The sequence below is a fragment of the Myotis davidii genome, unplaced genomic scaffold (genome assembly GCF_000327345.1).
Source record: "Myotis davidii unplaced genomic scaffold, ASM32734v1 scaffold1277, whole genome shotgun sequence".
Classification (NCBI taxonomy): Eukaryota; Metazoa; Chordata; class Mammalia; order Chiroptera; family Vespertilionidae; genus Myotis; species Myotis davidii.
The window spans coordinates 2689311-2703134 of record NW_006290682.1 but is presented as its reverse complement, the minus strand read 5'-3'; the positions used below and the strand labels follow the sequence as shown (position 1 = coordinate 2703134).

Below are 13824 nucleotides of genomic sequence, written 5' to 3'. Positions count from 1 at the left end.
TTAGAAACATCGATGAGAGAGAAACATCAATCAGCTGCCTCCTGCACACCTCCTACTTGGATCGAGCCTATAATCCGGGCATGTGCCCTTGACCGGGATCAAACCTGGGACCCTTCAGTCTGCAGGCCAACGCTCTAGCCACTGAGCCACACCGGCCAGGGCCAGTGAGCATTTCAGGCAGCTCTTCCCGTGTGACCGTGTGACCGTGTGAGCGGAGGCTTTCTCTCCGGCACAGCCCCCTGGACTGGAACCTCCGGGACATCACGAGTGTGGGCGGTCGTGTGCTCTAAAGAATGAGGACAATACTGGCGCCAGCAGCAGTGGATGCCCCCGGGCAAGAACCGCACCTGGAAACTGTGCCTAAGAAGCTGCTGTTACTGACGCGCAGGCCGTCTTTTGAAGCTTCTTAAAATTGCAAAGTATCCCAAACGCGCCAAAAAGTGCATCACACCTAAATGCGGGGCTTTATGGATTGGAGGGGGAACATCGTGTTGCCACCCGACATAGGAAATCGTTTGTATGACCCGGTAGATGGGATCACGCCCCGTGTATCCTGATGCATCTGGCTTGGCCCACATGCTGCGTTGAAGGCTCGCCCGTTGCCGGCGCACTTGGGGCAGCACTGGAGTCAGATGGCAGATAGGAGAAGAGAAGCCTCCGAAGGTGCCCAGCTTGTCTGGCCTTCTCCGGAGCGGAGGCGGGTTCCATGTGGGAGCAGAGGGAGAAAGGGGGGCCCCCTGCCTGTTTCTGAGCCACTCCGAGGTGCTCCAGGCAGAAGGGCTGCTTGCACAGTGCCCTCTGGTGGCCATGTGGTGCAATGACACCCCCTCTGAGCCCGAGGTCACCAGGGACCGGGCACCAGCAGACATCAGCCCCTGAGCTCAGCGCCTTGTGTAAGCCACGCAGGTGGCAAGAAAGGGGGCTCCGTAAAGGCGGCTTGTATTTGTCGTGGGAGCTTCTGGCAAGTCTGGAAGAAATGAAGCTTTGGGGGTTTTAGTTTTAGCTGCCATCTAGCCGAGGGCTGGCTCTGAGCGTGATGTTCCCTGGCCCCGTCCTCTCTGTTCCCCGGCCCTGTCCTCCCTGCATTGGTGTGAGATGGCACCATCGATCAGCTGCCTCCTGCACGCCCCCCACTGGGGGTGGAGCCGGCACCCGGGCATGTGTCCTGACCAGGAATCGAGCTGGTGACCTTTCAGTGCATGGGCCGAGGCACAACCCACTGAGCCACCCTGGCCAGGGAGGTTTTTACATTTCTTAATGACTGCAAAACAACTGAAAGGAGGAAGTTTTGTGACAAATGAAGGTGATATGAAATTCAGATGTCAGTGTCCGTACATCAAGCGCGAGTGACACACAGGCCCAGTCACTGATTTGTGTGTTGTCTCTGGCTGCTTCTATGGGACAATGGCAGAGTTGGGTCCTCCTGACGGAAGCCGTGTGGCCCACAAATCTTCCAATATTTGTTATCTGGCCCTTTAAGAGAAACAGTTTGCGGGTAGAAGAGCAGAGAGAATGAATAGATGAGAACTACACTCAACAACATGGCCGGATGCTACAACATCATGTAGAACAAAAGAACTGGGGCACGTAACACCCCATTTCTATAAAGTTCAAAACCAGGCAAATGGAGATCAGGAGAGTGGCTACGTGTACGGGAGGGGTAGGGCCAGGAAGCAGCCAGAAAGAGCCTGTGGGGGCTGGCGGCCTCCTGGCCTTTGATCTGGGCGCTGGTAATGTGGGCGCATTCCTTTTGCGAAAAAATGCTTGCAATGCTAACCGCCAGGTAATCCAGACAGTCCCCCAGACCCAGGCCGGCGAGGAGGTCAGAGCCGTGTCTGGAATGTAGCAAAAGCAGGCATGTTAGATTTACGACTTCTGTTTACTAAAACTGCATTTCTACAAAAACCAGACCAGGCTGAGAGATTAGAGATAACTCGGACTGGCCCTGCCCTCGAGCCCCGCTTAATCCCCGTTTCCAGCGTCTGCGTCTGTTTTCCTTTGGTCTGAGGGAGAGAAATTCCCACCGGCAGGCCTGCCTGCGGCCTTGGGCTGTTACACGGATCCCACTGCCTGCAGCTTGCTTTTTGTAGATATTTAGCGGTCTCGTCCCAATCACACATTTCCGTCTCCACTTCTAAGTGTCAAGGCAGTAATGGTCACAGATATTAGGGTAGCTCTTTAAAAACATATTTTTTTATTGGTTTCAGAGAGGAAGGGAGAGGGAGATAGAAACATCAATGATGAGAGAATCATGGATTGACTGCCTCCTGCATGCCCCCGATTGGGGATCGAACCCATAACCCAGGCATGTGCCCTGACCCCGAATTGAACCTCCTGGTTCATAGGTCGATGCTCAGCCACTGAGCCACACCAGCCAGTCTAGGATAGCTTTTGAAGGTGTGAGATTGCCACATGGAGTATCTAAAGTTTTCATCTCACCAACTGTGGACAGGATATTTTTTATGATTTTCTGCGTTGTGATGACTGGCATAAAGAGCTGGCAGGCCCTGGCTGGTTTGGATCAGTGGACAGAGTGTCAGCCCGTGGACTGAATGGTCCTGGGTTCGATTCCGGTCAAGGGCACATGCCTGGCTTGCAGGCTCGATCCCCAGTAGGGGGCGTGCAGGAGGCAGCCGATCCATGATTCCCTCTCATTATTGATGTTTCTCTCTCTCTCTCCCTCTCCCTTCCTCTCTGAAACCAATAAAAGTATATTTTTAAAAAAGAGCTGGCAGGGAAGGTGGCTCTAAAATTTCTGGAAAGTCCCACGGGCTTGCCCAGTATCTGGGCAGAGACAAATCGTTTTTGCTTAATTAACAAACGTTTGCTGGACCCGGAGGGGGTGATGGGCTGGTACTCAGTTTCGGTCCCTGGGTCATGGCCTTGGGGTCCGTCCCAGGACTCGGTGCTGGAGCCCAGGGCGCTGCGGGCCAGCGAGGGTCGGCTGAGGTCGCGCACACGCCTCGCTAGCGGCCTTCCCGCTCGGAATAGCTGCGTTTATAGCTGCGTTTTGTTCCGAGGAAAGACAACAGCCTCTCAGAAGGCAAATACCTCGAGGCGCTCTCAGGGAAAGACACAGCTGGGCAGAGATCATGTTCGACTGCTTTCGGGTTGCCAAGGAGGAAGCCCGGCTCATAGGTGGGTGAGGCAGGCCAGCCACGAGGGCGGACAGGAACCTTCCAGAGAGGACAGGAAGGCCTTCGAGGTGGAGGAAATGCACACTCGAAGGCATGGGCCTAGGCCCCACATGTTTCTCAGAAGCTGGTCCCTCTCACTGGCCTGGAGGGAGCGCCTTTATGCTCGGCCACGGGGTGACCTGCTCAGAGCCCGTCCTGCATCTGGGTCTGCCAGTGGCTTGCGGTCATCTCCTAGAAACCAGTTTTTCCTGTTAATCCTCACCCCAGGGTACTTTTCCCAGTGACTTTTAGAGAGAGTAGAGGGGGGAGAGAAAGAAGGAGGGAGGGAGAGAGAGAGAGAGAGAGAGAGAGAAAGAGAGAGAATGTGAAAGAGAGACATCAATTGGCTGCCTCCCGCACGCACCCCGACCAGGGCCAGGGACTCTGCAACCCAGGTGCGTGCCCTTGACGGGGCTTGAACCCGGGACCCGTCCACTATGGGCCGACGCTCTATCCACTGAGCCACACCGGCCACGGCCACATGAAGTCTTGAACAGAATGTTCATGTCTCAGGCTCTTCCGTCTGCTGGCCGGGCCTTTGTCGGGCTCCCCTGTGGCTCAGCAGCGGCCACTTTACGCTCCCAGCAGCGAGTTTCTTGCCGCCTACACCGCCAGGCTCTCCCCAGCTCATTGCTGCACAAATGAGGAGGGCTCTCCACTTGCTGATCGCACCCCTTCCCTGCATGAGGGGTCCCCGCTACTTCCTTAGGCGACGCAGGCTCCCCTGGGTGCGCATCAGCCCACGGAGTTCGCAGCGTGGCCGGCCCAGCCCTCCCGCTTGTCGCCTGAAAGCGGCCCGGCCCCGCAGCGGGTCAACACATCAGTCGCTGCGGCCACTTTAGTGCTTGTCAGGCGGTTTCCCCGCTTCGCTCCGATTTGATGAAAATGCAGTTTCACTGGGTGGTCGCTGAGCCCTCCGCGCGGACAAACACGTGAAGCAGCGAGAGGGGCCGAATAGAGTATTTTCATAGCTGTCCTCCCCCCTCACCCAGCACTTCTGTGGCTCGCATCCCGTCATTCAAATTTCCCTGCTCCTCCCCAAAGTGCTTTTCTTTTTCTTTTAATTTAATTTTATTGTTTAAAGCATTACCAATAGTAATTTGGCCTCCCCTACCCCCTCCAACATGCCCCCCTCCCCAGTGTCTTGTATCCATTGGTTGTGCTTATATGTGTGCATACAAGTCCTTCGATTGATCTCTTACCTCCTCCCGTCCACCCCTCCCCAACCTTCCTGCTGTAGTGTGACAGTCTGTTCGATGCTGCTCTGCCTCTGTGTCTATTTGTGTTCATCAGTTTATAATGTTCTTTATGATCCATAAATGAGTGAGATCATGTGCTTTTCACTCGGTGCCGGTCCCAGCCCGTGTCTGTGAGCGTGCAGTGCTGCTGAGGGTGGGGGCGCACCCCACCCCGCCCCGCCACCAGGCCTGGTCTGGTCCCCGGGAGCCCCTGGGCCTGCAGCTGGCCTGCCGGTGCCATGCAGTGTGGACGCAGCATCTTGGTTTGTTTGTACAGTGGGGCCTTGACTTACGAGTGTCCCGACTAACGAGTTTTTTGAGATACCAGCTGTCTCTCGGCCGATTTTTTGCATTGAGTTGACAGAGTAATTTGAGTTAATGAGCTCCTTAACGATCTTGGTCTCAGAACGAATTAAACTCGTAAGTCAAGGCCCCACTGTAGTTGTTTTCCGAGGAGGGGAGCAGGAGAGCCTGACTGGGCCTGGTCCCCAGGAAGGAGGGAGCCGTCCACTGGGCTACCCCCAGGCAGCACAGCCCCTTTGCCTGTATTTTAAGGAAAATTCAGCGCGAGCATCTGCACCCCGAGCTGCTTGCCCAGGGCAGCGGGCCGCCCGCCTATGTGGTGCTTGGCTTGTCTTTGTCCGTCCGTTCAGGCTGCCGTCAGGAAATACCCCAGCCTGGCCTGTGTCAAGGTGCGATTCCCGGTCAAGGGCATGTGCCCGGGTTGCGGGCTCGATCCCCAGTGGGGGGCGTGCAGGAGGCGGCCGGTCCATGATTCTCTCTCATCATTGAGGTTTCTCTCTTTCTCTCCCTCTCCCTTCCTCTCTGAAATGAATAAAAATAATTTAAAGCAAACCCAGACATTTCTTTCCCACGGTCTGAAGTCAAGGTGCCAGCTGGTCCGATGGGGACCCTCTTCACAGTCCCAGGCCTCTCGCTGTATCCTCACCACCTCCCAGAGGCCCTCTTCCTAAGTCCCTCACATCGGGGGTGGTCCTGTCATCTGTCTCCTTGTCCACCCCCAGGGCAGCCCCTCGTGGGGAGGGCCAGTGCCCACGCTCCCACCAGCTAGTTCAGGTGTCACCAGCACTTCCGCTCTCCTGTCGCCGCGCATCTTGGGTGTCCAGGGTGACGGCCACATAGGCTGCCCGCTGAGTGGTCTACTTTAGCTCCCACGAGAACCACTGAGCGGTTTGGTGACAATGGCTCGGTTGTGAGTGGATTTCCTGGTTTCCAGAACTGTGGGAAAAACACTTATTTCTCAGAAGCCACCCAGTCCGGGGTACGTTTGTTATAGCAGCTGCTGTTGACTGAGACAGATGGCGTGCGCCTGCTTACAGGTACATCATCGCAGCAGATGCTAGCGGGGTACTTTCCTATATAAGAAAGTAGTGCAAGCGGGTGGTGCCGGGTGTGTGCAGGCTGCCTGCCCGCGTTTTAACTGGTCTCTCCCCCTCCCTCCCAGGTGTGAGTAGCATGGTCACGTGCAGGAGCGATGAGCGGCTCCGGCAACCTCATGGACTTTCTGGATGAGCCATTCCCCGACGTGGGGACGTACGAGGACTTCCACACCATCGACTGGCTGAGGGAGAAGTCGCGGGACACCGACAGGCACAGAAAGGTAGTGGCGTCATGACCGACATGTAGGGGGGACTCCCTCACATGGCCAGGCCGTGCTCCCCTCGCACAGAGAGCGAGCTCAGGCCCACGGCCACGTGTCCTGGGTGGGCTGGGCTCTGAGGAAGGGAAGGCTGTGGGAGAGGCAGAGCTGTGGACAGGTCACTAGAATACCAGGTGCTTGCTCGGCCTGTGTGAGCATCAACCTATGAACCAGGAGGTCACGGTTTGACTCCCGGTCAGGGCACATGCCCAGGTTGCAGGTTCGATCCCCAGCAGGGGGCGTGCAGGAGGCAGACGATCCACGATTCTCATCATTGATGTTTCCCTCTCTCTCCCTCTCCCCTCCTCTCTGGAATCAATAAAGTATATTAAGAAAAACAGCAGGCGCTTTGGGTGGGAGGCCCAGGGGCCTGGCTCTGTAGAGAGAGGAGGCAGGAGGCAGCCAGGAGCCAGGCAGGGCCATTCGGGGAACAGCAGGGGGTGGGGAGGTGGGAACCAGTGCCGGACACTTAGAAGAAGCAGGTAGAGGTGAAGGAGGGGAGCCAGCCAGTGGTCACAGTGAGAGGAGGGCCTGGTGGTGAGGACGGGCCACGGCCAGGTCTCCCTCCACGGAGGCGGACCTACTGTGTGGGGGCTGCCATCAGTCCCAGGGACAACGGCTTCAGAGCGGGTGAGGAGTGACAGCCAGATGCCACCTCATGGCCCGCAATGGCACTGACTCCACGTCTCCCTTCAGAATGGCTTGCGAATCATCAACGCTCAAACCGCACTTAGTGAGTTTGTTTAACCAAGTGGATTAAAAAAAAAAATATTTTTATTGACTTCAGAGAGGAAGGGAGAGGGAGAGAGACAAACATCAATGATGAGAGAGAGTCATGGATTGGCCGCCTCCTGCACGCCCCCTACTGGGAATCGAACCCGTCACCCAGGCGTGTGCCCTGACCAGGAATCAAACCGTGAGCTCCTGGTTCCTAGGTTGATGCTCAACCCCTGAGCCAGGCCGGCCGGGCTGAATGAAGTGGGTTTTTGAAGCAGAAAGCCCACTCGGTCGCGTGGAGGGAGCCGGAGGAGCCGTGAGTGGGAATCAGCCGCTTAGTTACGTGGTCTCCCGAGGGAGGCGCCGGGGAGGAAGCGCGGACTGGGGCCTGTGCCCGATTAACCGCGTGTCTCGTTTGCAGATCACCAGCCGGAGCAAGGAGTCCGTGTGGGAGTTCATCAAGGGCCTGCTGGACGCCTGGTCGGGATGGGTGGTCATGCTGCTCATCGGGCTGCTGGCGGGTACGTGGACGGGCACCCCGGGAGGCGGGCGCGGGCCCAGCGCAGCTGCTGGGATGGCGTTCTGGAAACAGTGTTTCCCTCGTATCCCATGCGGGGCAATCCGTGCCTGATCCATCCGAGAGTGAGACACAGGAGCATACAGGACATGTCAAGGCTGTCACCGTCGGGCGGGGCTCCGGTGTGGGCATGGCCGAGCTGTGATTGGGGTGCCGGCCAGCTCTGTGCAGTCCGCAGGCGTGTGGCCACCCATTTCTCCCAGCCGATCCCTGTCTCCCACTGGCATGCCCAGTGAACTTGAGCTTGTGGATATAGGGTGCATCGCCACCCATTTGTTTGACCGCTTCTATGAAGGCCTTTGACGGTAGATGGGGTGGGAGCTGGCTGTGAATTTTGATGTCTTTGTTTAGAACAGATTTGTATTTTTATTTATTTTTTTAAAATATATTTTATTGATTTTTTACAGAGAGGAAAGGAGAGAGATAGTTAGAAACATCGATGAGAGAGAAATATGGATCAGCTGCCTCCTGCACACTCCCTACTGGGGACGTACCCACAACCCAGGTACATGCCCTTGACCGGAATCGAACCTGGGACCTTTCAGTCCGCAGGCCGACGCTCTATCCACTGAGCCAAACCAGTTATGGGCAGATTTTTAAAACCATTCACGGTGTCATTACCCTCGGCTCCTAGGAAGGAGAAATGAATACAGAAATAAAGAAATGCAGAAGAGACGTTCTGGCATCTTGGAGTACACCGCGCAGGTTAGATGTATTGATTAATTTGAGAGCCTGACCAGGCTGTGAGCGGGCTGTCTTTAACCCGATATTGACCAGTTGGCTTCACTATCAATCCGATTTCCGCCAGTTCTTTTTAAGGAGAATCACTTGGGAATTAAAAAAAAATATTGCTGCTTGGGCTTCCATCAGATAGTGTATTTGGAGATGACGCCCTAGCATCGAGCAAAGACCCCCTCCACTTCCTCCTGCTCCTCCTGTGATACTAACGTGCAGCCAGGGTGAGAGCCACAGGAGAAGGGGGACCCCTGCTCACGTCAGCAAGTGAGGAGGAGGAAGGTAAGAATGAGCGGATACTGCCAGTGCCGAAGTGCTCTTTTGATCTGGATGTACCTTGGAAGGAAAGCCAGGAGACTGTGTCCCATTCACCTCCCTGTTGTCCAGTTGGAGGAGAGGACTCAGGTGTCCCACCGCCTGGCCTGTCATCTCCTTAGTGGCATCCTAGACATTACATTCTGACTCCTGAGATGCAGAGGTCCAGGGTCTCCTCTGCCGTGCAGTTATAAGAATTCATCAGTAGATGTCGCTGTTGTATCACAAATGGAAATATCAAGGAAACATTAACGCTGCATTTACTATGAATCACCACCAGATGTCACTGTTGCTCCACGGAACGAAACATTCACCAAACATTTATTACGAATCACCACTGGGTGTCACTGTTGCTCCACGGAAAAAACATTCACAAAACATTTATGGGGAATCGCCACTGGGTGTCACAGATACTCCATTCATAGAAGGAAGCTGAAACTGCCAGCTCTGTGAGAAGAAGTCAGCCAGGAAGACTGGGTGTGGGATAATGTGATTATGAATGAGTGAATGGTGGCGGGATTGGGGTGATCATTGGGTCTCACCCCTGGCTATCACCCCTCCCTCGCTTTCCATTTATTTATTATTTTACACTCACCTTCTTTAGGTCTTTGTTCAAATGTCATCTTTTGCTTGAGGTGTTTTCTGACCACCTTTTCTAAAAGTCCACTTCTCCCTCTCTCAGCTGTATCACCCCCACTCTCTGTATGTATGTATGTGTGTGTGTGTATATGTACATATGTAACAGCCTTATTGTGGTATAATTTACACACCATACAATCTACCCAGTTAAAGTATATCATTCGGTGGTTTTTAGTGTCCTCACGGAGTTGTGCAGCCATCGCCACAATCAATTTTAGAACATTTTCATCGGCACCCAGAAGACCTTCCATGTCCTTTAGCTGTCAAGCTCCAGGGCCCGCAGCCTCCTCCCGGCCCGTCTCTCTCTGCCCGCTCTGGCCATTACATGGACATGGAATCATACATCATGTAGTGTGCTGTGATCACCTCCTTTTACTCAGCAGGAGGTGTTCAGGGTTTGGAATTGCTTGGAAGGATGGTAACTGTTTAACCTGGTGAGCAACTTTTGGAAAACTATTTTCCAAAGCGTTTACACCACTGGAACCTGCTCTACAGATACCATCAGGATAACATGTGTTATGTAGATGTCATCTCTGTCACCTCATGGTATTAGAATGTGACAGGCATGCTGATGGGTAAATGCCCGGGAAGCATGCTGAGCCCAAACTTAGGAAATCAGGAAAGGCTTCCTGCAGGAGGTGACGGAAGTGCCGGGATCTGGAAGATAAAGAGGAGATTGCCGGTTGGGGGAGAGTGCTCCCTGAGAGGGTGCACCTTGTTTCTGGAACCCGGGAGGGCTGGGCTCTGCAAGCTTCTGGGCCCCAGCTCGAGCCGGGTGAAGACGTGCGGGCCTCTGTCTGGCGTGAGGACCCAGCCCATGGCCTGTGTGTCCCTGGGCTGGGCTTGCCTTCCTGCATCCCCAGTGCTCAGGGGACTGCCTCTGCGTGTGGCCCCCAGGGCGCTGGCCCCGTGCTCTGTGTCCCCACTTTGTCCCCAGGGGCGCTTCCTCTAAGAGCCTCTCGCTGTCTCTTCCAGGCACCTTGGCCGGGGTCATCGACCTGGCCGTGGACTGGATGACCGACCTGAAGGAGGGCATCTGCCTGTCCGCCTTCTGGTACAGCCACGAGCAGTGCTGCTGGACCTCCTCCGAGACCACGTTTGAGGACAGGGACAAGTGCCCGCTGTGGCAGAAGTGGTCGGAGCTGCTGGTCAATCGCTCGGAGGTGGGTGTCCGGGCCGGGTCCTGCCTGGGGGTGCCCGCCGCTCAGTGTGGTGGGACTGTCCGTGGTGACAGCTTTGAGTGTCTGCTCATCACTCCGGGCTTCGCACCAGCACGACTTGGTTGTTCTAGCTCTAGTTTCAAACGTCAGTGGAAAAACCCTCCCCCACGGTTTCATGTGCATAAGACATGTATGTTTTAGAATGGTTTTTAAATACGTTTTTATTGGTTTTTAGGGAGAGAGGGAGAGAGAGAGAGAGAAAGAGAGAAACATTGATGAGTGAGAGAAACACCCATTGGCTGCCTCCTGCTCACCCCGCACTGGGGATCGAGCCTGCAACCTGGGCCTGTGCCCTGATGGGGAATCAAACCGTGACCTCCTGGTGCCTGAGTCAGCGTTCAATCAATTGACCCACACCCGCCAGGCAACATGTATATATTTTTAGAAATCTTGTGCTTGGCTTTGTTTCACTTAACGAGAGTAGTTTGCTGAAGAAATAACACTGATTTTGATACCTCCTAATGAAGGGACAAGATGTTATCTCTAAAAAACCACACAAATGGCCTTGGTGCCCCAGCCTTTTTGTGGCTTAGTACCATTCCGGCGCATGGGCAGACCGGTTTATTTAGCCCCCATCCGCTGATGAACAAGGCTTGCTTCCACTCCCGCTCTATTGTGGATGAGTTTGTTTTGGACATTTGTATACACGTTTTTGTGTGGGTAAGTTTCCATTCCTCTTGGGTACATACCTAAGAGATCGCTGGGTCATATGGCAAGTCCGTGTTTAGCCATTGGAGGGGCTGCCAGACTGTTTCCCAGAGAGATCGCACCATGTCACTGCCCCGCCGGCAGCGATGGAGGGTTTGGGTTTGTCCACACCCTCACCAGCACTTGTTATGACCTGTTTTCGGTCCTAGCCGTCCTAGCAGGCATGAGGGGCATCCCACTGTGGTGCAAGTTGTCATCTTCCAATGCGTTTTAAGATCGCGTTGCGTAGGAGGTTTCTGTGTATTCTATGCTGGGAACATCCCGGCAGCGGGTGGGGTGGTGCACACAGACCGGACGCTTGCCCTCATGGCCCTAGAGGTTCAGATCTGGGTAAAAATCTTAGTTTGGGCCCTGGCTGGCTTGGCTCAGTGGATAGAGCATTGGCCTGTGGACTGAAGGGTCCCAGGATCGATTCCCGGTCAAGGCACAGGCCCGGGTTTCAGGCTCGATCCCGAGTAGGGGGCATGCAGGAGGCAGCCAATCAATAATTTTCTCTCATCCTGATTCTCTCTCATCATTGATGTTTCTATCTCTCTCTCCCTCTCCCTTCCTCTCTGAAATCAATAAAATATATTTAAAAAACACAAAAAAACCCTCTTAGGTCAAAGGTCCCCTTAGATGCATGTGTTTTGTTTTGTTTTCTAAAAAATATATTTTTATTGATTTCAGAGAGGAAGGGAGAGGGAGAGAGAGATAGAAACATCAATGATGAGAGAGAATCATTGATCGGCTGCCTCCTGCACACCCCACACTGGGGATCGAGCCCCCAATTGGGCATGTGCCCTGATCAGAAATCAAACCAGTGACCTTTTGGTGCATGGGACGATGCTCAATCACTGAGTCACACCGGCCGGGCTCATTCCCAGTTTCCATGGTCACTGAGCTTTCACCGGTCGCAGGTCTGTGGAAAGTGCTCGTGGAGCAGCCGGCAGTGTCTGTGGGTGGAGTAGCAGTAGCAGCAGCCGATCCAAGCAGCGCTGCCTTTTCGCTGACACAGGACCCGCTGCTGCTGTCACAGCGGAGGGTGGGACCCTCGGGTCTGCCGGGCTCACCGGTTCCTTCCCGTTTTGTGTCTTGTTCAGGGTGCCAGCGCCTACATCCTGAACTACCTGCTGTATGTCCTGTGGGCCTTGCTCTTTGCGTTCTTGGCCGTCTCCCTGGTGCGCGTGTTTGCGCCCTACGCCTGTGGCTCAGGTATCCCCGAGGTGAGTAGGGCCGGATTTCCTCTGTGCCGATCAAGGGAACAGCAAACGCTTCCGAGCACTTGGCCAAGCACGGCCCCAAGCATTTGACATGTATTAACTCATTTAGTCCCCAATCGGTCCTCTGAGGTGGGTACTGTTACTCTTCATTTAACACATGAGGAACTGAAGCAGAGAGGTTCAGTAACTTGTCCTAGGCCAGTGGTCGGCAAACTGCGGCTCGCGAGCCACATGTGGCTCTTTGGCCCCTTGAGTGTGGCTCTTCTACAAAATACCACTCTTCCACAAAATACCGGCTCCTGCTCATGGGCCACGAAGTTTCAATCTCACTGTACGTGCGCGCCCACACGTGGTATTTTGTGGAAGAGCCACACTCAAGGGGCCAAAGAGCCGCATGTGGCTCGCGAGTCACACTTTGCCGACCACGGTCCTAGGCCACTGAGCCGGCAAGCTGGCAGTTGAACTCAGGATTTATGCTCTGTACTCAGGATTCATGCGCCATTGCTTCTCAGATGCTTGAAGTCTTGTGTTTGCAAAGCACGCAGAACCCTCAAAGCCCACGGGAGCAGCTGCATCAGCCGCACGTGTGCGTGGGGCCCTGCAGGGGGATGCGACGTGGAAGTGGATGATAGTGGAGGCTTGTTGCGCAGGTTTGCTGCTGAGTAAACTCCCTTGCCACCGTTTGCTCTTGTGGTGACAAGGTCATTGCAATTTTCACAAAACGGAATTCCACCAAAGGGCCTGCGCTGTGAGCGCCCTGGGCGTCAGAGTTCTGGCGTTTGCAGCTCTTTCCTGCAGCCGAAGCCTGAGCGGGTGACCTCAGCCACCAGAGGGGCGCCTGACACCAGACTTCAAACCAGCACGGCCTCCTGGGCGGAATGACAGGAATGGAGCGGATTCCCGGAAAGCCCGGGGAGGGACACTTTAGCCAGGAATCCACGCAGAGCAGTGCAGTTCTCTTTCGGGTCGGGGCTGCCCGTGCCCCGAGGCAGTGGAGATGGCGAGTGTCAAGATGTGAGCGAGGATGGCGACAGACCGGGGACGCACGCTGGGCCCTGCTCCCTGCGCCCACACCCTCCCTGCACCCTGCACCCACACCCTGCTCCCTGCGCCCACACCCTGCTCCCTGCACCCACACCCTGCTCCCTGCGCCCACACCCTGCTCCCTGCGCCCACACCCTGCTCCCTGCGCCCACACCCTTCTCTGCTGCCGCCAACACTGCCCGGGCCCAGGCGGTTCCTGCAAAGGGCCAGAGTCAGGAAAAGGTGGTCGAGAGGAAAGCTTGGCATGCCTTTCCAGGAACGACAGAAAAAAAATACCCTGACTATGTCATGCTGACTTTAAAAATATATATATTTTTATTGATTTCAGAGCGGAAGGGAGAGGGAGAGAGAAACATCCATGATGAGAGAGAACCATGGATCGGCTGCCTCCTGCACGCCCCCTACTGGGGATGGAGCCTGGGCATGTGCCCTTGACCGGGAATCAAACCAGGACCTCCTGGTTCATAGGTTGACACTCAACCACTGAGCCACGCCGGCCCAGCTAGAAACCTTTTTAAATGCAAATTTAGAGAACACTTTTCTGTGTAAGAAATGCGCTTGTCTAAGCTCTCCAGAGCACTTTCACGTGAACA

At 54.9% G+C, this 13824-nt stretch overlaps 1 protein-coding gene across 1 annotated transcript in view; it reads left to right on the top strand.

The window, feature by feature from the left end:
• Positions 1–13824, top strand: part of CLCN4 (chloride voltage-gated channel 4) — a 38428-nt gene that overhangs the window by 13868 nt on the left and 10736 nt on the right. Inside the window, exons 2-5 of the mRNA XM_015563965.1 lie at positions 5880–6035; positions 7213–7312; positions 10033–10220; positions 12068–12190. Coding sequence (XP_015419451.1) covers positions 5910–6035; positions 7213–7312; positions 10033–10220; positions 12068–12190 — 537 coding nt within the window. The 5' untranslated portion in view covers positions 5880–5909. The remainder of the gene's footprint in view (positions 1–5879; positions 6036–7212; positions 7313–10032; positions 10221–12067; positions 12191–13824) is intronic.